General features: G+C 38.0%; 1 protein-coding gene across 3 annotated transcripts in view; it reads right to left on the bottom strand.

Moving 5' to 3' along the window:
* Nucleotides 1-7512: 7512 nt before the first annotated feature.
* Nucleotides 7513-26006, bottom strand: part of gpc5a (glypican 5a) — a 126889-nt gene continuing 108395 nt past the window's right edge. For all 3 annotated transcript variants that reach the window (XM_071488970.1, XM_071488969.1, XM_071488971.1), the window contains one exon: nucleotides 7513-8533. In XM_071488970.1, the coding sequence (XP_071345071.1) occupies nucleotides 8373-8533 (161 nt within the window). In that variant the 3' untranslated portion in view covers nucleotides 7513-8372. The remainder of the gene's footprint in view (nucleotides 8534-26006) is intronic.

The raw sequence follows: 26006 nt of genomic DNA, 5'->3' as shown, positions 1-26006 counted from the left end.
TTGCTAAAAGGTACATTCTGCTCTTACAAACACAAATGATCTATTCATGTTTCAAAACCATTTCAAATAATTTTCTGACTTAGCGGCATGAAGCGCAAACATTACTGCAGTCAGAGTGTCTTCAGGTGTCTTCAGGTATTTAATCTTCTATGTGGGTGTGCACTCATGTTTCATGGGCACTCTTCATGGGTACCTTTCTTAAAATGATCATGACAATATCATTGCTTGTAGCTAAAAATTATACAACCTGTCTAAAACAGTGCCAATTCTTATCATGTTTGCTTTTGTGTGTGGTGGCAAAGGCATGTTGAAAGTGGCATCCGAAACCCTGATCTACTAAATGTCTCGTTCATATAAGCGGCTGCCTCGCTGCCTAATTAAGAAGCATGAATAATGCAGCAGCTTGTGTCGTAAATGGAGCTGGCAGTGTGTCCGCCCTGGATCCAGAGATAGGATGTGTCAGACCTCAGTCAGGAACTGATGTTAAGCAGGACACCCACCTTGCACCAGAGAACTCAGGGAAAATGAGTGGGGGAAAGTGTGTGGGGGACTGGAAGAGGGGGAATTAGGTGGTGGTGTGCAGCAGAGGAGAAATATTAGGAAAGAGATTTAAGCATGACTTATGTGATCTGAATATTTGAACTTTTGAAGGTTGGCTTGTCTGGCAAATGGGTCAGTGGCCACGGGGATGGTCCAAGTAGTGGCAGCCATGCTTGTGTGAGCTGTGATAAGTAGGTCAGTAAATGAAATGGAACTCCTCTCCCAAATCATCACTGAAAGTGATGATGGTGAAGCACTAAATAAATACAAATGTAAGATTATTTATTCCTTACTACAAAGAAAAACAGGAGGAAATCATGTGTTGTCTTTTTAATATATCAGTTATAATATATTAATAAACTAATTTTGTGTTTTTTTAACACTAAGGTTTAAACAAGGGGGAGATTTGTAGAATGTTTTGCTCCACCCAAAACCAGAAAGCATTATCTGCACATTTTAAGGATTAGCGACAGGAGGTCTCACTGCGTGCCAAATTAGCCCTCTGTTGTGTGGCGCACACTCTGCGAAACTACTGAACACCAACTGACCTTCCAAGAGCAGATAAAGAAGATGAAGACGACATTCTTCTCTCTCTCTCTCTTCAGACACATCAGGAAGAAATCAGTTCATTTCTGATGCTGATTTGTCACAACATGTTTGTTTTTCACAGGATGGTAAATTGAAAAAAAAATCACAGACTAATCTAATTATTTTTGTGATGTTTACAGGCCATTACCATTTTAAGTCCGGTATTAATTTTATATATATAAATATATATATATATATATATATATATATATATATATATATATATACTCTTCAATTTTGTCTTTTTATGTCATCAGACAGGTTTACTTGACACCACAGCAGTACATCAAATAACATTTTCATAAACGTTAGACTCCAGTACACACAAATTTCAAGCTTATTTATGGTCCACACCTGATCCCAGTTCTCAGCACACAGAAAATAGAAAATAGACCCAGCACTCATGGCTCCCGTCCCAGCAAATTTAGATTTCAGGTTGAATGGACAGACACCTATGACTGATACTGTGTCACCTGAGAAACATTTAGCTGATATGCAAAATAAAATATATTAATTAAATGATCTTTTTATATAACTGTTCCAGGCAATAATAATATGCACCCCTTTATGTGCTTGTTTGTGAGAGGGATAGAAATAGTAAAATACTGTATGATGAAACTAAACCTCACCATGGGAGAGTGAGCTTCGAAAGAGCAAGGAGGAGTGTCAGAGGGATGAAAAAACAAGATGAGTGAGGAAGAAAAGTCAGGGAGGGAAGGGATGAGAGGATTTATTGTGAAACCTGTGCTGTAGTCCTGTCTGATAATCTGGAAGCAGTGGGTGGGAAGACAGCAGGAAAACACACTATATTGATGGGACTGTTTACCCCACGAAAAAAAAAAAAAAGGCTTGAACACAGAAAACGAGGGAATGAGAAGCTACAGACTGCTGTCTCCAGGAGGTGGGAGGTGTGTGTGTGTGTGTGTGTGTGTGTGTGTGTGTGTATGTGTTTGTGTGTCATTGGGCTGTGCCTCTAACTTATCATCAATGTCTGTTTCCAGATGTTAATGATAAACTAAAGGCACATCAGGAAACCTCTGCCACGTCTGGTACAGCAGGGTGGCTGAGCTTGGTGCTCGTTGACTCTGGCTGTTCTTTTACTGCCTGAAAATGAAAAATGAAACAAGTGGATAACAGAAATGATACAGCTCAGTTATGAATGCGTGCGGGATCTTAACCTTACTGTTGGATCCAAGCTGTGAATGTTCGCTAAAATATATCTGTGATTATCCATAATGTCTCTACTGTACAGGTCAACAGCAGCACTTGACCTGTACTCCTCCTGTTGGTATCAGTACTACTGTTGCCTACTTCAGTTTGCAGCAGTAGTTGAATTTGTGTGCACAGTCGACAGACATGTGCTAGGTTTGTGTAGGAGGAATTTAACAAATGTTAGTCAGACCTCAGACCTCAGAGAACACGGGGATGAACTTTTCCTGAAAGGGAGCAATACTTGGGATTCAAACTTGCACTTTTGTGATTCACATCTTCCATAGAAAAAATACAGCAAGCACACTTACTGCTGAAAAAAGAGATAAAACACATTAAATGTATGTAAATGTATTTGCTGTTAACAAAATACACAAAACTAAGCTGAGAATAAGGGGAATACCATTAGTTTTGCAGGTATTTTTGGCAATGGTGCTACGTGGAAAGTGAGGGGATCACCAACAAAGATATTTCACTTAAAACCACAAATACTTGTCTCATGGAGGCCCCAAAGGAAAAAGACAGGATTGCCAAAGTCAGTAGCATATATCATGTAGGGACAATCAACATCTGTACCAAATTTCATTGCAATCCATCTAATATTTGTTGTGATATTTCAGTCTGGACCAAAGTGGTGAACCACTGACTCACTGGCACAATCCAAGGAAAAATAATAAGACACACTACATTAATCTAAATTTGTATAAATTTGTTGTAAATACAGTTTAGACATCAGGCCAGTACCATTTCAGAAAATACAATATTACCGCAGTAATAAGCTGTCTTTAGTTAAAAATGACCTCACCACAGTGTATCTCCTTGGCGCATTCAAAGGCATGTCCTGTGTTCAGAGTTAAGCTTTTGAAAACATTGGTTTTACCACGAACAACTTGGAGAATGATGCAAAGCCTTGTCTGCGTCTGCACTGTGATGATTAAAGCTCCCATCTAAGCTGAGGCTAAATGTTAGCCATTGTCAAGGTCACAGTAATAATTTTGAGTGAAACAGAAACCTTGATAGGAATATGAAATTAATCTCTGTATAAGTTTAAGTGCTGCTCAGCACTATTCTCCTTAGAAGGTCCCAGGAGCCCTTGCTCAGTATGCAGAGATAAAAGACTCCAAAGACAATGGTTCATACTATCTAAGGCTTTACCTCAGAGTAATTTTGAAGACATTGAAGTGTATTGTAATTGGGATCAGTCCAGCACAAAGAAAATACTGCAATGAGATCTATTCAAAATACATCTTCACCTCTTTTAAAATGCAGTTCATTAATATCACTATTTCTTCCTCTATCACTGTCCAGGTTTCTCAACTCCCAATTACGTTTCTGCAAAGAATAACTACAACCATCCAAAATTAAACATGAAACCATTTGGACTTGTTTATGTAATTTGACTTAAATCCTTTGAAAACTATTTCAACATTTCACATCCTATCCTCCAGGGTTAGGTGACCTTATAGAGACATTTGGTAATTTAAACTTTACCCAAACAATATAGATAGTCACTTGAATCTCTGGATAGTCCTAAGAAATTATTTGTATTTCCATTATGTTCTGAGATGCAAACATCTCCCAGCCAGAGCAAAAATTGACTTTCATGCCCGCGTAATAACTGACTACTTGCACTGCATGATGGTCTTCTTTGGCTTGGGGGCTGTTTCCACACACTAGAAAAAGGTACTCATGTAATAGTTAAGTTAACAAAAGTATGAGCATGAGTATCATTCCATATACTTTGATCAACACCTTTTGGACAGTCACTACATGTTTAGAGTGTGTGAAATAAACAGTGATCACCAAAAGTCAGTGTTTCATTCATTCAAACATGTTTCAAATGTAGCTTTCCCCACAGAGATCACACAGTGGTAAGTGTAGTTGTCATACTGAAGGAACCATGACGAGTAATTTTTGTGTTTCTAAAAATTGTAGTTTAGATGATTACTCACAGCTGTTGCATAACCAGTAGGAACCACAAGCATCAGAGCTGGTATATGCACAATTGTTTGGTAGTTACTGAAATTATTTGGACAGCATCTCTGAAAACACTTACAAAAAGGATATTTAACAGACAAAAGACAAAACTAGAAGACTCTGAACTCTAAATGGCAGACTTCACACCAGCTGAGCAGGGTGCAGCTGCCCAAAGTGGAGGACTTTAAGGATGTTGAAGTCTTATTCAACTGTATAAAGGATTGTGAGACTATCTTCACGATGCAGACATTGGCCTGAAATTGACCGCGAGGATAGAGTTGAGTTGTAAATCAAAGATCTCCATTTGATGCTGAGCCCTTGCTCCAACTCTTACCCGTGGGCCTGACAGAACAAAGGCCGAGATCATGGACACAGGGTGATGAGCTGAAGGCACAGCGTGGTGGAGTGAGTCGCTCTCAGATGGTGCTGCTCAAACCAACGAAAAACTGGACAGTATCCTGACCAGAATTACTTCACCTGTCTCTCCACCTTCCATGCCGTTGCACATGTTGACTACTTCAAATAACACTGAAAAAGCTGGCCAAACATCAGTAACTGTTGTATAGTCTTTATTTTTATCATTTTATTTTTTAAAAAGTATTAACATGTCATCTAATATATATTAAAGAATCAGCAGAAAAGAAATGTACACCATTTTCTGTATCAGGGAGTCACATTTTTCAAGGAGAAGCAGTGATACTGTGGAAGAAATTCATTTAAAGCCACAAGAAAACATGAAATCCTGGATTACACGTCCCAGCAGGTCAGCCAGGAGGAGTTGTTCAAAGAAAAGATGGTTTTCGCTGCTATGCTTGCCACTTGCAGCAACTGTGACCTTAACCAGGAGAGAGCGAGACAAAAATGATAGATGACCACTCAAAGCCTCAGGACTGTTGAGCTACTTCACAGAATTAGTCTATATGAATACAATAAACAGTTTCAGAAATAAACACAAACACATTTGTTGTAGGAAAATTGCAGCGTTTTCTGTTTTTGTCGTAGGTTTTAACGTCGCTACATTATCAGTTTTGATAACAAAGCAATCATCTGAAAAAAATGCTGAGATCTTAGAACATAGTGAAATTGCTAAAAGTAGGTCAAACACACACACACACACACACACACACACACACATGCACACACACACACTCGGACAGACAGTCAGACAGGTTGTAAACAAGTCAACACTTTATTTGGATGTAAAACTGAAGTCACCAACGACGCCAATAATCATTGGAAAGGCAAACACATTCAAATGCATTCAACTACAGCAAGTAGGGAACCAGGAACATAGTCTGTTAACTGTCTACAACGGATAATTTGGATCATCAAATTGGGCTTTCATTTTCTCCTCTAAACACATTTTATTATCCTGAGGGTTTGTTTAAAACCTGTCTGATCGTTAGACTGCTTCTCTCTGTCTGACCTATTTTAATTGTTTTGTTATGTTCCAAGATCTCAGCAATTACTTTGGTGAGTACAATGTTATGACAGATTCAACAGACAACCCAAGCTATGAAAGTTAAAGTTGTATTAAGAAGTAGTTTTCCTTTAAAGACCAAAAAAAAAAAAAAATGTATGTATCACATGTATGTGATGTCTTTTTCAAATGACACATCCCACTCCCTAAACTAAATGCTGGAGCGCAAACGTGTTATTCAAGGGTTTCTGACACATTGCAATGCCTGCGGGATGACACCTGTCTGGATGTGGGAGCAGTTTCATTGACATTGGCATCAGCATCTGGCCCCTTTCCCTCCTCCTCCGGATAACTGTCTCAATATGTAGCTATAATAATCACATAAGACATCAAATTGAACCCTTTCCTTTAAGTACAGGAGAACCTGCATAACCTGACATCTACATTTAGCCTCAAGGCACCTTTGTCTCTGCAGTGCTGCCTGTTATCTCGTTAGACACTGAGCACTATTCTCTAATAGTATCATTAACTCAGTTGTTCAAATGACAATAGCTCTGACTTTGACGCTGCCATCTTGTGATATAATTGGTTGAGGGCAGCAGATGTGCCTCGACAAAAGCCCCATATAGGCTACGAGACATTAAAGTGAAAGTACAGCAAGAAATTATGTGTATAATTAATCTCAAAGTTATCATTTCTAAACCTTGAGATGTGGGTGAAAAAGCTCCAAGCTACTCAAGTGGTTCAGATACTCAAACAGCCTTGACTCCATCATGATAAAAGTCTAACCTGGTATATTACCGGTGAAAATGACTAATGACAACAATTACTATGCATGCTTTAGGACAACTGCAGCGTGAGGAAGGTCGCAGGCTTTTAAAATATGATCATATCTGATAAAAGTGAGTACCTGAGGAGATTGTACCTTTGGCTGGAAAATAAAAAGCTGCAACTGAAAAAAAAAAAAAAAGAACTTGGGGTGAAGTTGAAGATGAAATCCAATTTGCACTTTGTATTGCTCAGTTCTTCATAAAGATGAGCAGAATAATCAATGGTTACACATATATCTATAAGTATAAATTAATTAAAATATAACTTCATAAATTAAGGTCACATCTTCTTAGTAATAATGTTAACATCATTACAATTTCTTATTGTTATTACACTATAAGGTTGTACAAATATTTCTGTACATTTGAGCCGATACAAGAAAAAAAGGGTTAGTCTTGAGCCCCCATGGAATGTCTCAGTTAATTTTTACAGTGCAATCTATTTACAGTAGCAGCCTTAATGTTTTCCTTGTTTATCTCTGTGGCAAATACCAATATATATATATACCAATAATAATGAAATTTGGCTATAAAGACTTTAGCTTCGACAGAATCTCAAACGATATTTTTTTTAGTTTAGTAGTTTCCCAACATATCTGTGGCGATTAACCAATCTATAGTGCCACTGAATACTTTTCTTTCTCAGCCATTGACCAGACATGCATGGCATATGTGAAAAAAATCATCTTCCTTTTTTCTGCACAGAAAACCTGCCAACAACACACCAGTATGCAGTCAGGTAGTAGGTAGAAGCAATTGGATTCTTCCTCACCAGTGGCTCCAGGAGCTATCAGCTCCTATCCAGGCCTATGAAGGAGGAGTAGGATTGAGTTTGAAAGATGATAATAGACTCCTGAGGAAACTAATCTATTTCTAAAGAAGAAAGGAATATGAATTCTCTCACTTGCCCCCCCCCACCCCCCTCACCCCCCACTTCCCGCAGCCCACCCCTCTCCTTTCACCGTGGCTCTCAACAGTAGCATTACAGGTCAATTTTGCAATTGAAATTCGCCAGTTAAACAAACTGGAGAGCATGGTAGCTTTTACAAGTGAAGAGAAGCAGATGTCTCAGATTTTCTTCTGGTCCTGCAGTATTCAAAAATGCATAACAACATACAATACATGTCCGTTAGCTTCCTGTTTTCTACAAGTTTTCTACAACAATCCGAAATGTATTTATAAAAATGACTGTAATAAAAACATAGATTTGTACACAGAGGCGATTCCTAGGATCACACAAGAATAATACGGCATTTTAATTTTGCCTTGTAAAAATACTGAATATGCAGAAGCTGTGGAGACAATTCAATTTCAGATCCAACTCCAAAATGAACCTTTTAGGCTACTTCACTCCTACCACAGCAGTTGTAAAACCCCATTTAAGAAAGTAAAACCTTTGCTGTGAAGAGTGCATTCATGTGAGATATGCAGAAGCAAGTGAATGCTTATATATATCTACAGATGGTATATATTATGTGCAGGAATACAATTAAATTAATACCAAATTTTTACAAAGTATGCTGTAGTTATTTGTGAAATTGGCCTTTGTAAGTAAGTCATTATTATTGTTAGTGAACGGAGGGTAACTGAAAATAATAAGTTAATATTTGCAAAGCTGAGCCATGTGCTGTCTTACAGAAGCTGTGTCCTGTCATTTCCACACAATTAAATCACTCCTGCTGTGTTCTGCACTCTGTGGAAGTGCTGCATTATGTACTTGAGCATGTTACGTCCACTGGCCCTTTCATTTCTGGATAAATAAGCTTGAAATCAAGTCTCAACAGTTTCATGCTGCAAAAAGGCAGCTGTTACAAGGCCAGGAGCATATGTAAACAAGGCAATATGAAGACCCAGATGGCTCCTGTCAGTCCAAGGCCCCTGGATCTGCCCTCCATCTCGGACTCCTCGACAGGTGGATGATGATGATAATGATGATGATGTTTGTGATCACCGGTCACATCGGGGCTCACTGAGGAGAGAGCAGAGATCAACATGCCAGTCAGGAGGATGTTCGTTATCAATATAACATCATGGAAGACGTATTACTGTTTGCGACATTAACTTAGATGAAGGACAAGGCTGGTTTATTGTACATTTTTCTTACTGCCAACACAAAGAAAACCAACAAAGAGTTAGCTCATCTCTCAAAAAACTCAGACTTCATTCTCCTGTCTGTGGTACTCAGCTCTAAGCCAATCCAGTCCTACTGAAGATACAGATCTAGAAATAGGTCACTTATTTATAGTTTCATTGTTAAAATGGGTTAAGAAATTCAACAGCTAGGCACTGTTGATAGCAAATGCTACTTAAAGAGGCGTAAACAGTGTATTTGTTGGGGACTACTTTCAGCGGTGGATTAATATTTCTTTGGTGAACTAGTGAGTAGCTATGCCACTACGTTGTTTTGACCTAAACTACAGAGCCCTTAGTCATTGTAATGAAGGAAAGTGTCACTTTTTTGTGGCTCATTTTTTTTTATAGTTTTCATAGTTTTTGGACAACAATGGAGGTGCTTAGTACACAGGAATAAGCTTTCTCAGGCTTAAAGTAGGAGCAATTCATTGTTGGTGTTTTTATGGAATGTGTTCACAATGGAAAAATACAGAATCTCCTACGGAAATTAAAAAATATTCTGCGTTCAGTATGACGTCATCATCTCCAATTTGAAAGATTATCAACTATCATCTGTGCTATAAAGCGCACTTTTATGTAAATGAACCTTTTATACTGTTCACAGGTATCCCTTAGTCTTGCAACTAAAGCCATATGGCTTCACACATCTTTCACAGCTGCAGTACATTAGGGCACCCACTAAACCATTAAGGGAGTTTGTTAATTTTCCACCCTATTTATAGTGAGCTGATGCAACTATAGAGCAGCTTCAGCCCTTATCTCTTCCCCTGAGGAGCAGCAGAGTGCATCTTGGGTACTCCTGTGTGTCAACAGCCAGAGTGTTTAGCCCGAGGTTTTAAAGGTAAATGCATACACAGTCATTACAAACTAAAATAGTTTAAAAATAACATTAAAGCTACATGCATACACAGTCACTACAAACTAAAATAGTTTTAAAATAACATTAAAGCTACATGCATACACAGTCACTACAAACTAAAATAGTTTTAAAATAACATTAAAGCTACATGCATACACAGTCACTACAAACTAAAATAGTTTTAAAATAACATTAATCAACAGATTAATTATTTTTTTTTAGTTTCAGTATTAGTTTTTATTTTATAGTAACAGAAAATATATGAATAGAAAAGATGGTGGAAGAGAGAGGGGACTAGAAAAGTCGCCATCTAGAATCAAACTAGGTGACGTTGCAGTTATATGGTGCATCTTAACCACTCGGCTACCAGGACATAAGATGCACGACAAGAGCTATTTCTGAGTGTCAGACTTCTTTATCTTTTGATGCTTCCATTGGGTCACATAGACACACAACAGGTGATATACTGCTTTATATCACTTGAACACTGAAAGATCCTGACAGGTTTTGCTACAAAAGCCTAGTCACAGTTAGTAGCAGTCGCATAACAGGAAAAAAAAAAAAAAAGGTCAAACCTTCTAATAAGAATGTGACCCTATATTATATTACATATACGACATATTATAATAATTTAAACCACCTTGAGTATGACTCTGCCACAGTAGATGTTATGAAGGCTTTAGTTATCAGGACTTCAAATTAGGGAATGAGCTTCCAGAAGAGCTAAAACACTCCCATTGTTTATGCAAATTCCCACATTTTGTATATCTGCATATTCTGTTTCATCTGCGTGATGCAATTGCTGATGATGTGTTGTTGCAGTCCTTCAAATATTGCATTTTGTCATGTGCTCTTACTGCAATCACTACAAATTAAATAGTCAAACATTTGCATGTAATGCATGTCCTACAGGTTTTTTCGCTCTGACTTGCAACTGCCACTGTTTTGCACATTTTGTCATGGTTTAAGTCCCTATTTTGTTCTACAGTTAAATATGAACAATTCTACTGAAATAAGAGAAATAATTCTCATTTTGATGTAGAAATCAAATTGTGCTATTCTTTATTACCACGTTTGTGCTAACAACATAACCATGTTACTCAAGCAGAAAACATCAGTACCGTCTTGTAGTCACCCTCTGGATCCTCACACTGGTTTAACCGTTTCTGAAAGGCACATCATTATACTCAGTCAAACCACTACACGACACTCAGCCCTGACTAGTAATATCCTTGTTGTCAGTCCATCACAGCTGGACACTTTCTCTGACTATGTAGATGAGGTTTGGATAAGGGTAATGATGTACATAAAGGTTATTCAAGTGCAAGTGTAAGTGGCATGATTTAATAAAGACAAGAGACTGGATATACAGTATTTAAGACAATGACTTAAAAACAGCAAACCTTTTTCCTCTGACCTTCATATTATATACACCAAACCACCTTGACTTGAACTCAACCCCTCCCCATTTGTCTACACCTTTGAAATTACACCTTAACAGCAACGGATATCAATTCAGACAACTGCACCACACTAGCTGCCAACATCCATCTTGCTGTTTACGTCTCTTTGGAGGCCTCAAGTGTTGAGGGGGGAAATTCACTGTTCCTTCCTAAGTGAAATACAGCGTCCTCTTTAGCTCTGCCGATGTCACCTAAGGACACTTCAGACTCTATCCTGCTTCATCCCCACAGGGAAGGAGGGAGGCTGGACCCCAATAGATGACCAGATGCTCCGGGACTTTCCAGTCTCTGACTCAGGCCTCAGGGTCATAAGTCTGTCATGGGCAGGATTACTCTAACCCAGACTCTTTCAGAGTATATAAAGGCTGTGTTATCAAACTTTATCTTACTAGCAGAAAAATGAGCCCATGCTGCAGAGGCCATTTGTACTTCGTGGACTTCAATTCCGCTTTTTATGGTGCAGCAGAAATAGCCTGTAATTCTTGTCTATCCGTAACGTAACGTAACAAAACATAACAGTAATCTTCTGCAAATTTGCATCCAAAGTCTTCTCAGAAATTGACATGTTTATTGTTGATTATACTATATATTATGTTAAATGTGTTACATGTAAGGGCATATATATATATATGAGCTACCATGAAGCATCTGAACGGGGCCTGAAATTAACTATTATTGATTCACTGCTGAGGTGTCCCCAGGACAGCTATTAGAACATATACAGCTCACAGATAGTCCATCTGAGCTTTGTGCCCAAGAGCACTGAACTTCAACAACTAAATCAATTCCTCTTACCGAAGCTTCAAGGTTTCAAATGCAGCAACAGGCTGCGGACAAAATGAAAGAATGTACTGTATCTTTCTGATGAATACATCTTACAGCACTTACACAAGTAACATCCATCCATTGAGTGTAACCTGCATATATAATGTACAGTGTACACTATACATTATATTTTGCGTATTTGATATACTACAGATGCCACTACAGGAGGAAATGAAAGCATTAACATGCATACATATATATGGAGACATGAAATAATAGGTTGAGAATGAAGAAGGAAAAACTGTGCTCCACTTTGTTGAGAACACACATGTGCAATGTAATACCTACATTAAAAGCAGTCTTAAAGATCTTGAAATAAAATTCGAAGTAATGGAGGTCTGATCATTTGGCACACACATAATTACAACAGACAGATACGTGTTACTTAATATCCCACATACACACACAGTATTGACTCTGGCTGCATTGCAGCTATTAATAAATATCATTAGTGCTGAATCTTCTGGCTTTAAGTGGGTTCTTTTTATGAATGATAATGAAGGTCCAAATGAAGGAGCATATTATCCCTCTAAAAGTTCAACTACATGTATCCTCAATATAACAGCCCAGAAGAGCATATATTGTTTTTCTGCTAAACGGAAAGTATTTGAGGCCATAAATTCAATTTTGAGGCAAATTCGGTCTCCAACAGCTGTCTGAAAGGAGCTATAATGGCCCGTCCTGTTTGTTTGTTTGTTTGTTTGTGTGTTTGTTGTATCCAAGCACAACAGATCTTGCTAATGTTCTTGGAAAGTGCTGCAGTAATGATATATTTTAGTAAACCCTCAGCAGAGATGTTAGGGTTGTTTGAAAAGGTGCTTGGTCTGGAGAGAGACATAGGTCAGAAAGAGAGGCTTACAACTGAAGAGAAATCAATACAAGCTGATTCCTGAGGACTTGGACCAACAATGATCAATACCACGCTAACTGCACCAGGAAAAAAAAAACATCTAACAATTGCAGTGATGGAAAGTGCTTTTGTGTGATTATAAGAGGGTCAGCTTTCAGAGCTTTAGAGCTTGAGAGCAAATCTTCAGGTTGTCCATTTGAGTAACAGGGTTATTATAAAAAGGCAAAGTTTGTCAAACTTCATTACAGCTTCCATTTACAGCTTCCTCTAGTTTAGCAGTTTCATTAGCTTGGAAGGATCTCTCACATGGAAATTGTCCTCCTCAATCACTTTCCGACGCAGCGTGGTCCTGAAAACATTATATTAAGCTATAAGAATTTATTAGAGTTAAAAATAAGCAGTACAGAAGGTGACATGATGAATACCACATTCGGTGAGAGTATGAGCTGTCATTATCTGCTGTTTTAGATAAAAATAAAATAGTGTTAGTAGTCAGCAGTTTTAACAGTAAAATATATCTAAGTATCAAAGTAAAAGTAGTCATTACAAACAGTAGTGCCTTCAATTACATCTTATCTTATTAATTTTTAATTCATTTATTTACTGCACCTGTGATTTAATGTAATGTAGCAAGTCCAGGTTGCTCTAAATCTAAGTACAGCAACTTTAATATACATTTGAGGGACTCAAATTATGGATAGGTCAGAGACCCATTTCAAGATATTGGTCATTTGTAACTTTGATAGTATTGTTTTTATTTGTCATCATGTCAGGTTTTGTATCTGAGTAAAAAAAACTGAATTCATGCCAGTTTGTGATAAACACTACGCTTCTGTGGGATTATTTTTGTTTTCAGACCTAAACAATCACATTGTGAGAGAGCTGGGACCTTTCAGCTTGCTGTTGACTCCAGCCTGAGGTAGGAGCCTCACCACCGTTTAACCACATTGATTTCTGTGTTATTTGACAGTCTTATTAGACTGCCTGCTGCCAGAAATAAACCTGAGAATTGAACCAGAGAGAAGTCGCAGAACCTTCTTTTCAGTCTGCTGTGAACAAGTAAAGTTAGAGAGATTACACCAGCATTATATTAAGAAGAAGCGAAAGCGAACGCCAGTGATTGAATTCTCTATTCCTTCTTCTTCTAAATGTTTTTATACAGTTTGATGGTAAGAAGGTGAGTCCATAGTCCAGAATGGGCAAGTAAGGAGATTTCAGAGAACATTCTAATCATAAATAAGAAACTAACATTAATACTATGATGGATGACTGCTATTGTTTAAAGCAAAAGTTCTTGTAGTAGTACTAATGAAATAAATCATCCCAATATTATCTGTCTACGGAAGTTTGAAGTGTGTGTGTGTGTGTGTTATTGAAAATGCAAGTATGTACTGTTATCCAAAAGCCTCCTTCTACCTCCACTCACCACCATCACAGTATAAGTGTGTGATTACACTCCTGCTAAATTGTCTGCAGTGGTTCCTCTTGAGATTGTGCAACCTTTTGCTCGAAAAAATAAATAAATAAAAATAAAAAATTCAAGATGTAGAAACTGCTATTTTGCAAAAGCAGATAACGCCTTTTGTTGATACAAAATTAAAACAGATAACAGAAGAATGTGGAAGTGTGAACGATACAGCCTGAAGATCTATTAACATTTGGAAATGGAGTGAAACTTGATACCAATCACAAATCATTAATACTGTATTCTACAAGCATCTGCTGTTGATACTGATACAGGGTGCTAATAAAACCAGTCTGGTTGGGGGATTAATTTCAAACTTGTGTGCTGTAATGCTACTGTCATTTTATACGTTGTTTTTAAAGCGCTGAAAAGGAATGGGTTTTGAAAAATACATTATTTTGTTGTGTGCACCAATAGTGTATTAATACTGTATAGCAAGGGTGCTCAAACTCTTTCATCAGAGGTCCACTTATAAATTTTCTATACAGCCAGAGGTCAGGAACAATACAAGAACACAGAAACAAGTCAACGAGTCAAAAAGTTGTTAAAACTATAACAAAAACTTCTACCTCTCAACAACCCATCATATAACTTATGCACATTGAACATCGCTTGGTGGATTGACTAGCACCGTTGGCCTGTAACGACCATAAACTTGAATCAAAACTGTCAAACGATAAGTATTTTCTTAATCGCGATTAATCGCTGAATTTCAATAGTTAATCACGATTAATCGCATGTTTTATCACATGATTAAAATTCTAGTATTTTGCATTTCAGAGCTGCTTTCTCTTGCTTGACAACACATGACCGTCAGTCTGTCTGAACTAGAAGCTAACGTTAGCATGTCTGACATGTAACTATGAAGATGTCTGATAATTTATTTATTCGTAGACGAGCTCTGGGTAAGTTATATTTTTATTTTCCAACTCAGTCGATCTTCACCAATGACGATCCACGCATTTGATTTAAACACTTTAGGTCTCTCAACACGCCCCTTTATACAGACAGGAACCGTCCCCCTTTTGCTCCCATAGACGTGACTTGCCATGAAGTATCTTGCTCCGCCATGTAAAATCTTTGTAGGAAGTGTCTGTGGCACCTTAACAACAAGTATGGGTTTGTCAAAGGGTCAAAATAGTAGCAGCCTGCTTTATCTTAGAACGTAGCGCTGTAGAATCTTTGGTAACAGCACCAGTGACGGTGTAAAATAAAGACTCTTTGGCGGCACACGATTAACATAATAAAAAAAATAACACGTTATGCCAGGTCCTTAATCTCATGATGGTTAACGTGTTAATGCTGACAACCCTAATCAAAACCTTTGTTAAACTGTCAACAAAAACCAAACATTATAACCTTCATGAAATTTGGATTTACTGCATAATAACTAAGTAATAAGTATATTGACATGTTCCATTACATCATTCAAACACGAGAAAATAAGTTTCTGCATGATGCATGAATATCTGATCTGGACGGATTCACCTCTCAGTCTGGATCTGGACCTTGTTCCTTACTTTGAGAACACCTAAACCTTTTGCTCGACTTCATGGCTGATCACAACCAATAAAAACACATTAAGTCAGGTTAGACACCACATACTTTTTTCCCAACTGACACCAGTAACTGATTATTGTGAGAGGCTGTAACATTTTCTAAAATGCGCCATGGCTCAATCTAACTGTTCTTTGGCATGCTATTCAAGATTTCATTCTTCAATCTTAGTACAGTGAAACTGCAATTGTGTTGTTCATGCCAGAAAACCTTCTCTCAACTGTTCACATACTTCTACAAGGGAGGTGTGACAGCAGAGGTGTAGTCAGCAGTTATTGCTTTTCCCTCACATTTAAACTGGTCCTTATATGTTGGCCTGACACAAACTCCACGATGTTGTTGTGCTCTCTGGTATCTCCATTAATCTTGTCAGTTAGGGCCTCTAAAAAAGGAGTGTATTTCTGAAACTTGTATCTATCATTTGACAAAAATAGAAAAAAGCTTTTGTCATAACAGATGCTTTGGTACCCTTTCCAGTCCATCAAATTAGACAGTACAAGACAGGTGTATGCTGTTGTCATGACTCCATTAAACATGTTTATGTGTGGTTGCAGATTTCCTCTGAACAGGTGTTACATCATCACTTGTACTGATTGCTAACCAATATCTTTGTCCTGCTCCTCTGCTTCAGAAGGCCATAATGCAAGAAGACCCAAAAGCTCCATGAAAAACCCTTCACTTCATAACCCTATATGTGATAATACAGAAAGGCCTTAGGAAAAGGATGGGTAAAATTATCCATGCTTCACTTTGAAACCCACATGCGTGCAGACACATCAAGATACACATTGTTGCTTATACGCACCGACTACACACGCTTGTGGCGCGCGCAGCTAAGCTTCTTAAAATGAATTTTAATAATCAGCATATAACCCAATCTATGTATGTGGAATCATAAAGCATGGCAAGCAGGATTAAGTGTAAATAAAAAGACACATGCATATCTCTGAGCCAGTTGTTTTCACCTAGAATTGTTTTGTTTACACATTAATGAGATCAGCTGAGGAGAGAAGCTAAACGAAGAGAAACCACCTGAGACCTCTTGGAGAGAAGGCTGAGTGCTCCCATTCTCAAACAGAACAATTGAATATAGCTCTGTGCTGGAGACGGCATCCCCTCTCAATTAGACTTAGATGCCTCGAGAAAACAGAATAAATTAACTCTTTATCCACAAAAATCATATCATTTAGCGCAATTTGATTCATTTACATCTTCTGCACAATTACAGCATTTAATGAATAGCCAGTTCGTGATGATTGATCCATCATGAATGCCCCTTTCTTGTCTTCCTCTCTCTGTCTCTGTCTTAATGTCAACACAATCACCACCATGAGGTTATAGTAGTACCAGCTGAGGTGGCAACACTAGTGTGTAACACCTGATTCAGCGCAAGTGGATTAATTCACAAAATCAGCTGTGCACACACAGACATACAGAGTCATACAAATACATACTACTTTTTGGTCTCAGCTATAGTCTTAAAGGATAACCCTGGTGTTATTCTACTTTTTTTAGCCATGCCAGCAGTGTGTATCTTGGGATTGCAATGACAGTCTATTAGTCAGTCCACTACTTTGGTCTAGACTGAAATATCTTGACTACTTGATGGATTGCAATGAAGACATTCATAGTCCTTGAAGATAAAGCCAAGTGACCTTGGTAATCCTGTGACTCTACCTGTAGCACCACCATGAGGTTCACACTTGTGCCCTCTGGCGAAATGTCCCAACAGCTACGGGAGGGATTGCCCTGAAATTTATTACGCATAATCAAATTCCCCTCAGGAAGAACTGTAATAACTTGGGTGATCCCTTAACTCTCAAACTTCAGTTCAAAATTCCATTTTGTCCAACATTTTGGTTTATGACCAAATACTTGAAAAATTAATGACATTCCCATCAGCTAACTAGCAAAAGCACTGAACAGAGACGGTGTATAGTCCTATTGGTTCATTCTGAAGATGTGGATCTTTAAAAAAAGGTGAGAATTTTTTTAGAAAAGCACAGTATTATCAGCTTGTTTCTGTAGTTTTCAACCATTTCTCAAACAGGAGTAAATAGTGTATTTGCCGGGGATTGTTTTCAGTAGCTGATTAACACACGCTGGGTCCACAAGTGAGTATTAATGGCAGCAAGTTCAGTGTCTAAAGTATAGTGTTTGTGTGTGTTCATGTTCATGCAGGAACATGTCTTTACAACAGTGTGGCTCACTGATGTGCTTTTAATAATCTCTAGACAACAATTGAGCTCTATGGCACAGAATAATAAGATACATAAGGATTTGGCTACACAGACAGTACTTGTCAGAGGATAAATTGACGGGATTTGTTGGCAGTAAGAAAATATCAGATATAATCAAGCTTATCTTTAAAACCAGATGCATACTCTGTTTACAACAACATCAGATCAAACTAGAGACCATCTTGTGATGGGATCACACCGGCCGTGACATGCATGAACATGTTGACATTTTAACCCATGAGTACCCAGTGGCCATTACCTCATCATGACATGAATACTACACGAGCTTCATTTTGATCTGAACTAGACAGTAAGAAATGTGGCTCCCTATGGGCCTACCTATTAGTCTCTGTTTTGTTTACTGTGGGTGTTGGCCAAATATAAATCTGGTATCTTGCATGGTTGTGACGCTATTGCATTGACACAATCTGCCCACAGACAGACAGACAGACATATAAACACCTACTTAAAACCACCTCTCTGGTAATTCCCTGTTACAGTAGGTGTCTCACATTCTGCCATGATGACACACACACACACACACACACACACACACACAAACACACACACAGACTCACAAGGTGAAAAGAATACTCTGCCACAGCTGGTAAAAATCACTAAGAAGTCAAAAAATAATAACAATTTTTTTAACTGTCACCTAAGCAGCAGAGAGTGACAGCTCTGAGGCAGCTGGACTCTTTGATGGTAAATTCATTGCATTTCTTGCACGCTTACTGAAAAGCAATCTGCGACTGGCCAGGTTGGTAAACACAAACATACTGTGTTTACTTACAACACATCACGTGACTATTTGGATAGTGGAGATAATACAAACAGATATCTGTGGCCGTGGCTTCCATCATTTGAGGTTACCTAACACTTTTTAGTAACTAAATTGCAGTGAACAAATGAACACTGGAGTAATTGGTTAAAGAAAAAAAAAATCAGGGAAGCAAAATAAAAATGATTAGTAAAAGTTTGTACAATAAGGTTTTGAACAACTAAAACAGAGACACAAGTTTGCTCTAACAATATAACCTGAAAATCCCTTAACAGTCCAATCACCTTGAATCAGGTCAACCTGCCTTTTGTCTGATTTAATTTACCTGCTGTATTTAAAGCTAACGTATTTCAAATGTCTGGTCTGACCCCCAATAAAACTAGCATCCATCCTGTTTCTGCAATTATAGAAAAAAGCAGGATCAATGGAATCTAATTTAAAGCAGAGGCATTATTCTAAAACACAGAGCCTGGTGCATCTCTGCATGGAGCCAGCAGAATGATTAAGTGCTTTGGTTATATCCTGTATAGCTCTGCTGCACATGCCACAGTGAGAGTGTTCATGTCCTGGATCCTATCACCCCAGCCTCTATTACATCCTCAGAGCAGTCAATACTTGACTCTGACCACCAGTCAGTCACTCTCAGGTTGCACACACACGCAGAATACAAATCAGCTTGGAAAACTCAAAGCTCTGCATCCACACTGTGTCCATACCTTTTCTTGTTCCCACAAATGGTGGTGTGTCACAAACTACATCCATAACTTGGAAATAAGGCACAACATTGACACATATGTGTTGATATAAGAGTGGAGACAAATCTGGGGTAATATACAAAACCATTAATATATAAGAAATGTTGCTCCATATGAGCCCTTTTAATCTGTTTTGTTTACTGTGGGTGTTGGCCAAATACAAATTAGGTAAGAATATGAACATCATAGAACTGCCATAATTAGTTGATTAAACAATTATTAGATAATCAGAAAATTAATCTTCAACTATTTTGTTAATCAAGTAATAATTTAAGCCAGTTTTACAAGTGAAAATGCCAAATATTCAGTGGCTCCACCTTCTCAAATTTGATGATTTGTTACTTTTCTTTGTCATATCTGAGAGCATACAGCTGGATTTTTCAATCTGAATACATCCCGTTGGGCTTTGAGAAATTATAATGGCCACTTTTCACTCTTTTCTAATTGATTAATTAATAATGGTCACAACTTAGAAGACTGTGACGTATAACTGATGCACTACAATCCTTGCCAATATAATATTTTATTATTGTCTAAATCTGATAATAACAATTGAAGTAGAAATAAAGCAACAAAAAAAAAAAACTTCCTGGCAAGTGATAAAAAAACAAACTCAAACAACCCTGTTAATATTGTATCACACAGAGTCAGAGAGTGTTAACAAAAGGAGGGGAAGTGTTCAATTTTTCATGGACAGTTCCTTTTTTCACTGTGGAAAACAAAACATACGGGCCTGGTCAAATTGACATGCGCTGGCAAAGGTCTCTGCAACCCTGCCCTTCTCCACTGCCCGCCCCTCCTTTTTCTTTACCAGCAGCAGCTCACATCCTCAGAGTTAAGCCTTGCTGAAGTCAACTTCATGCAACAGTAAACTAAACATCTCTGGCACCACATAAACAGGATAAGGTCATTCAGCTATTTTATGTGTTGATAAATATATATCTAACAATTAAGGGAGGTATTAATGTCCCTGAAAACCTATTTTCTCGGTCACCTTCTTCTTTTGAGCAATGGAGTCCCACATGAACACAAAATGTTTCGTCAAAGTTACAGTTGTGGTTATTTTACAAGACAGACTTTCTGTTTTCTTTTTTTTTTTTTTTTTTTGAGTCTGACCTTCTCACTGGTTTGACGTGGGTGAAGATGATTACCATGGACCAATTAGTCAGGCCACTGTTGATGGCTAAACTCTTCATAAGTACCATCTAATAACATCTAAGGATATTTATTTGTGATTGTTGCTTATTTAGTCAGAAATATTTAATGTTGCAGAGAAATATTTAAGATTTTAAATCAAGCTATCAGGAACTCTAAGGGATGATGGTTCTTTAGGTACCTGAATAAAAGCAGGATCAGTCAGATTTCCAGAGTTGTAACTATCAATCAAATGTCCCAGAAGAGTTTCATATGATGATGATGATGTGGAAATGCTTTTTTTGGCAAGCGTATCATTTTCCATCTGGCTCTGTTTGTGGGGATTGTTGAGTGTGAATGAGAATCAGAGGGACGTACTGCACTGTTCCAGCCTTGCAGTTTTATGTACGGGTTAGATGCTGAGCTCAGCATGATGTTAACTGCACCAGCAACCAATTGGAACACACTGGTCCCAGTTTAGATTGTGTACACAATAAAGCAAACACACACAGTCAGAAAAGAGTTGATTAAAAAAGGAGGATATTACTAAGCCACAGGGCTCACTATTAGTTCGACGGGTTTTAATGAAACACCTAGATCAAGAATTATTTCACAGTTTGAGTAATCAGCTCATGTCACCGTCATAAATAATGAAATATTTTCTTCATGTTATACCGCAAAGATGGTTCTGTTTTAACCAGTCTAAAGACAATCTGCTAATTAGCATGACCACATCACAACCAGATATTACTCTTTTCAGAAAACACAATTTGCATAATGAGGTTTTTGAATTTGCACTGTTCCCTCTCTTATTAACCTTCCATTAACCTTTAGATAAACAGAGGCAGCTCTGAGTATTATTCCCTGGGATCACACACCAAAAGGCTTGGCCCAAATTCATCAGACCAGCTGTGGAATCGCTTATGGGTGATTAGGCCACTGATAGCGGCTCGCCTCACTGAAGATGAAGATCTTGTACAAGCTGCTGAGCAGCGAGGAGGTTACAAAACAGCTATAACTTCGTTTGAGTCTGCATGTTCCCCTTCACAAGGATAATCTGAGGGATTAATTGGTGATAGGTAAATCAATACGAGAAGAAACTTTGATGGTCACAATTTTGAACGCTGTGCTTCTAAAGTTTGTTTAATATGTATTTATTGTAATTAAATTTCAGTTTGTGCTTATCTCTTTAAAAGAACAGCAAAATCTCTTCTCTTAGTATTTTTTGACTCAGTCATGAAAAAACAAATGATAAATTCATTGCAGTAAAGTACAGCTAAAAGGACCTGATTTCAATCCCTGTGGCAAATTGGCTTTCTCAGTGTTGGCACTGGGATTGAAGTGGTGAAAGGGAGGGTAGGCACGCCACTGGGGTCATCAGGTGGGCACCCTCCTTCTTTGATGTTTGGTGATTAGCTAATGACGTCCCCTGAGGGTTCAATAGAGATACCTGGCATCCCAGATACACCCCTCTCCGTTCCATACCCTCCTGTCTTTGTTGTGTTGCCCAGTTGTCTTTCCTTTAAATCCAAATCTGATTGCTGCTTTTTTGTTCTGCATTTGATAAGGACTTGAGTGCTTGTTGGAGGGAGTGACCCCTCACCTCTATCGTCTTCATTAAACTGGTCATAGATGTAGAAATAAAGAGAAAACCTCTCCAGTTGAAGTGTATAAGAGCCATTGTCCAGAAGATTTCTTACCTATAAGGTAATAACAAAAAGTCCAGACCTGACCAATACATCTCACATCTCCAGAAGACTCAACGGTGTTACCTGGCATCACAGGTACAAACCCCCTCTGTTCCATACCCTTCTGTCTTCATTTTGTAACCTAGTTCTTCTCTTTCCTTTTAATCCAAAGTCAATTGCTGCTTGTTTCTGCTGCATTGGACAAGACCTTGACTACTTGTTGGAGGGAGTGACCCCTCACCCCCATCTTCTTCAATAGACTGGTCATAGATCTAGCAACGGATCCCATGCATTCCACTTCTACAGAGACAAACATAATCTTCTGGTTATGCTGCCAAGTCTAATGACCTGGATCTGCAACCCAGGAGGCTTCAGATTCATGAGGGTCATGACCAACCTTGCTTTGGTGCATTTGAGTTCTTCCACAAGATTTGCAATAGGTAATACCAATTTGCTTTTCTTGTACAGTTCGACAGGACTTAAGCATTGCAGAAGTCCAAGCCACTGTTTCACATGTGTGCTTTCCAGCTTTTCCACTTGACTGCAGTCATGGTTAAACTAAAACAATGACTGTGAGTTGGAAACATCAAGTAAACCGTGATTTATCAGGTCACACACCCTGTTGCCCCATCCATCCATCTCAACTTCATGTCACAGCCCCTTCTGGGAGACTGTCTCATCCACAAACAAGTTCTCCGACTTAAACAACTGTGTAGGTCGTTTGTCCAGACACAACACATAGGAGCATACCAACAGGGGAAAAGAACAGTAGACTCCTCTGTGAAATAGAGCTTAACAATAATTAATATTAGTATCAGTATGGCCAAGTGCAATTTCCGATGACTGTAAAATGTGTCACAACACACCATAAATGAAGCATTGTACTGCTGCAGAAATGCCCCAGTGTAATCAAACATTCTAGTTTGGTACAGACAAAGGACAGTCTCCATCCGCTACATAATTTTCATAGTGTGGTGTCTTCTTTGCATCATTGTATTGCGCCAAACTGTAATGGGCTTATTACTGCCCCCTGAGGCCAGAGGGCTGAAAACACTCTCTGGTACTTCACGGTTAGTGAGAACCAGCTGCAGTGTAATTTTTCCTATGTGAACAGTCTCAATGGGGAAGTTGCATATATGACCCAACTGTTAATGAGAGAAGCTGTAAAAGACAAACACAGCTTAAGTGTTTGATACTAAGGCATGCTAAAATAGGAAAGTACAAACATAAAGAAGAAAAGAAGAGGGCATGCTGGTCCTATGCATTTCTTCTTACAGAGCAACAAATTTGATGCTTGATAGGACAGATTCTAAGCTACTATTATGGCAATTATATGCAAATCTGACAGCTTTGAATACAAATAAGTATTTACAAGTACAAGTATTATGCACTTAATGCATACAACTTGCATAGAGTGCATACAGTGTCACTGTCTATCAGAGTAAGAAACTATAAAGCTGCAGTGAATGAAGTGTGAAGGCCAAAGGCCCTTTTTGTTTGTCAGGTTTTCTAATGGAACTGAATACAGTGAACAGAAGAAAAGAGTATGTCTTCTGTGATGGTACTTAAGTGAAAAAAAAAAGAAAAAAAAAATAGAATCAGTGTTTATAGATAATTTCTTTGTGTAAATTCCACTGGCCTTGCAGGCTCAATGTAAAATCTAAAAAAGAAATTTTCATTGATAGTCACAATGCCTCCTATGTGTGAGATGTACGAGTTCAATATTTTTTCTGTCTTAGTCATTATTTTTTTTATTATTATTCTTATGGTTTTATCCAAATACTTGTGTTTTTTAAAGCATTTTGTAACATTGGTTCTGATGAATAAATGCTGTTATTATTATCATATTATTATGACTGTGCCATTTTCTGTAAAGCTCTGATTTATATTCAGTTAGTAGTGTATTAGGTACACCTAAAGGGCACTAATGTAGACTAACAGAGTAAGTCTGCAATACGTCCTACCTTCATGAAGGTTATAATGTTCAGTTTGTGTTGAAACTGTTTTCGAGAGGTGTTGATTCAACTGTATTCTTTAAATATTACATTCGTTTTAGCTCCTGCAAGTGTACTTGATAGGTGGGCAACTGGTTGTTTGTTAATTACTGGATTTACGGAAGAGGAGTGGCGTGTGTGTGTGTGTGTGTCAGGAGACTCCAGACTAATAGTTCAACCTATTCCTCCAGTTCAGTCAGGCTCTCCCTGCGGTTGATTAACTTTGTGATCCATTAAGTGGCTTCATCCCCTCAGGAGGGAGAGAGTGCCCTCCAACCTACCCTCTGAGGATTAGGGGAATCCCTTAGACATCTTCAAAGGGACTCCAAGGTGAACAGTGCAGCTGACTTTCTATGAAACATCAGTAAAGACAGCAGCAACTTTACTGAATATGCTCGAATCCAAGGCTGGTTAAATACATTTGTCTTGTTAGAGCAGAGGTAAAAGAACAGCATTAGCAGCAAAGGCATTGTTATGACATGTTTGTAAGATACAGTTTACTGGTTATTTTACTTTTTAGCTGCTAAATCATCTTAAAACACTGATTTGAAAAAATAAGGCTTAATAAAGGTCAGACTTTTACACAACTCTTTTTTGAAATTAACTAATAATCATTAAGAACTGGAAGCAATATTGTCTATCTGCAGTCAACATCATTATAAATGTCATCTTTGTGAACTTGCTTTATCCCTAAAATCTCCTAGATAAGCTCACATAAAGATTTTTTGAAAATACGCTACCTAAATACACTGATACTGATGTAAGAAATATGAGCTCTGAAAATCTGAAACAAGGAACCTATCTAAGACGATTTACTTCTTGTCTGGAAAAAATTGAAAGAACTTTGATGTGTGACAGTCGACTTTAAATTGCCCTTGCTGGAGCATTCCTGAATACAGAGGCTGCTAGAGTATGTTTTGCCACAGAAGTTATACCTACATAAGAATTCTAGATAAGGTGAGAAGACAAAACAAACAAAGAAAAAAGACAAAGAGAGCACGATTTCTTCTTGTATTTAAGAGACACGGTTTCAAATGATTCAGTTCTTTGGGGTAAATTCTCATTTATAAAGACAATCATGCTGATATGATTCATAGTCTAGAGTTCCAGGCACTACCTCTACTGTATAAAGTAATGTATGGAGTTTTTGTAGGTGACACCTCTCCCACATAATGTTACATTTTACATCTGCAGCATCTGCATATATTCAGCCATCATGTAGAGTATCTGAGCATGGTATAAAATATATCAAACCTTGAGGCAATGCACAGCCACAATTTATGACAAGGGTCTAATATTTCACCACTAAACATCTATGCATATGAATTCCTTTAAAATGTAAATGTTCAGTGGGGCATATTAACTACATGTCAGATTATTCTCTTGATATAATGACACAATCTTTCATACCAAACACTATTTTGCTAACCATCTCATGCAATTTTTCATTTTATCAACGGATTGAAAGCTATAAACGAGCAATCAGCCGCAATCATTTCCCATATTTTCTCCCCTCCAGGGGAAATTGTTCCTGTGTGTATGCTTCATTCCAACTCTGAAGTTTTTCCTGTGCATTCCCTGCAGAAATCAGGTCAGAATTCGTATTGTTAGGACCGAAATGCTCAAGCCGAACAGTGCTATGAATTGCATGACGCTGCAAGGCCACAACTTTCATTTTAACTTTTCCTCAACAAGCCC

The sequence above is a fragment of the Trachinotus anak genome, unplaced genomic scaffold (assembly GCF_046630095.1).
Source record: "Trachinotus anak isolate AG129_WGS33_773 ecotype Australia unplaced genomic scaffold, CSIRO_AGI_Tana_v1 ptg000011l, whole genome shotgun sequence".
NCBI classification, from domain to species: domain Eukaryota; kingdom Metazoa; phylum Chordata; class Actinopteri; order Carangiformes; family Carangidae; genus Trachinotus; species Trachinotus anak.
This window is presented reverse-complemented; position numbering and strand designations above follow the sequence as displayed.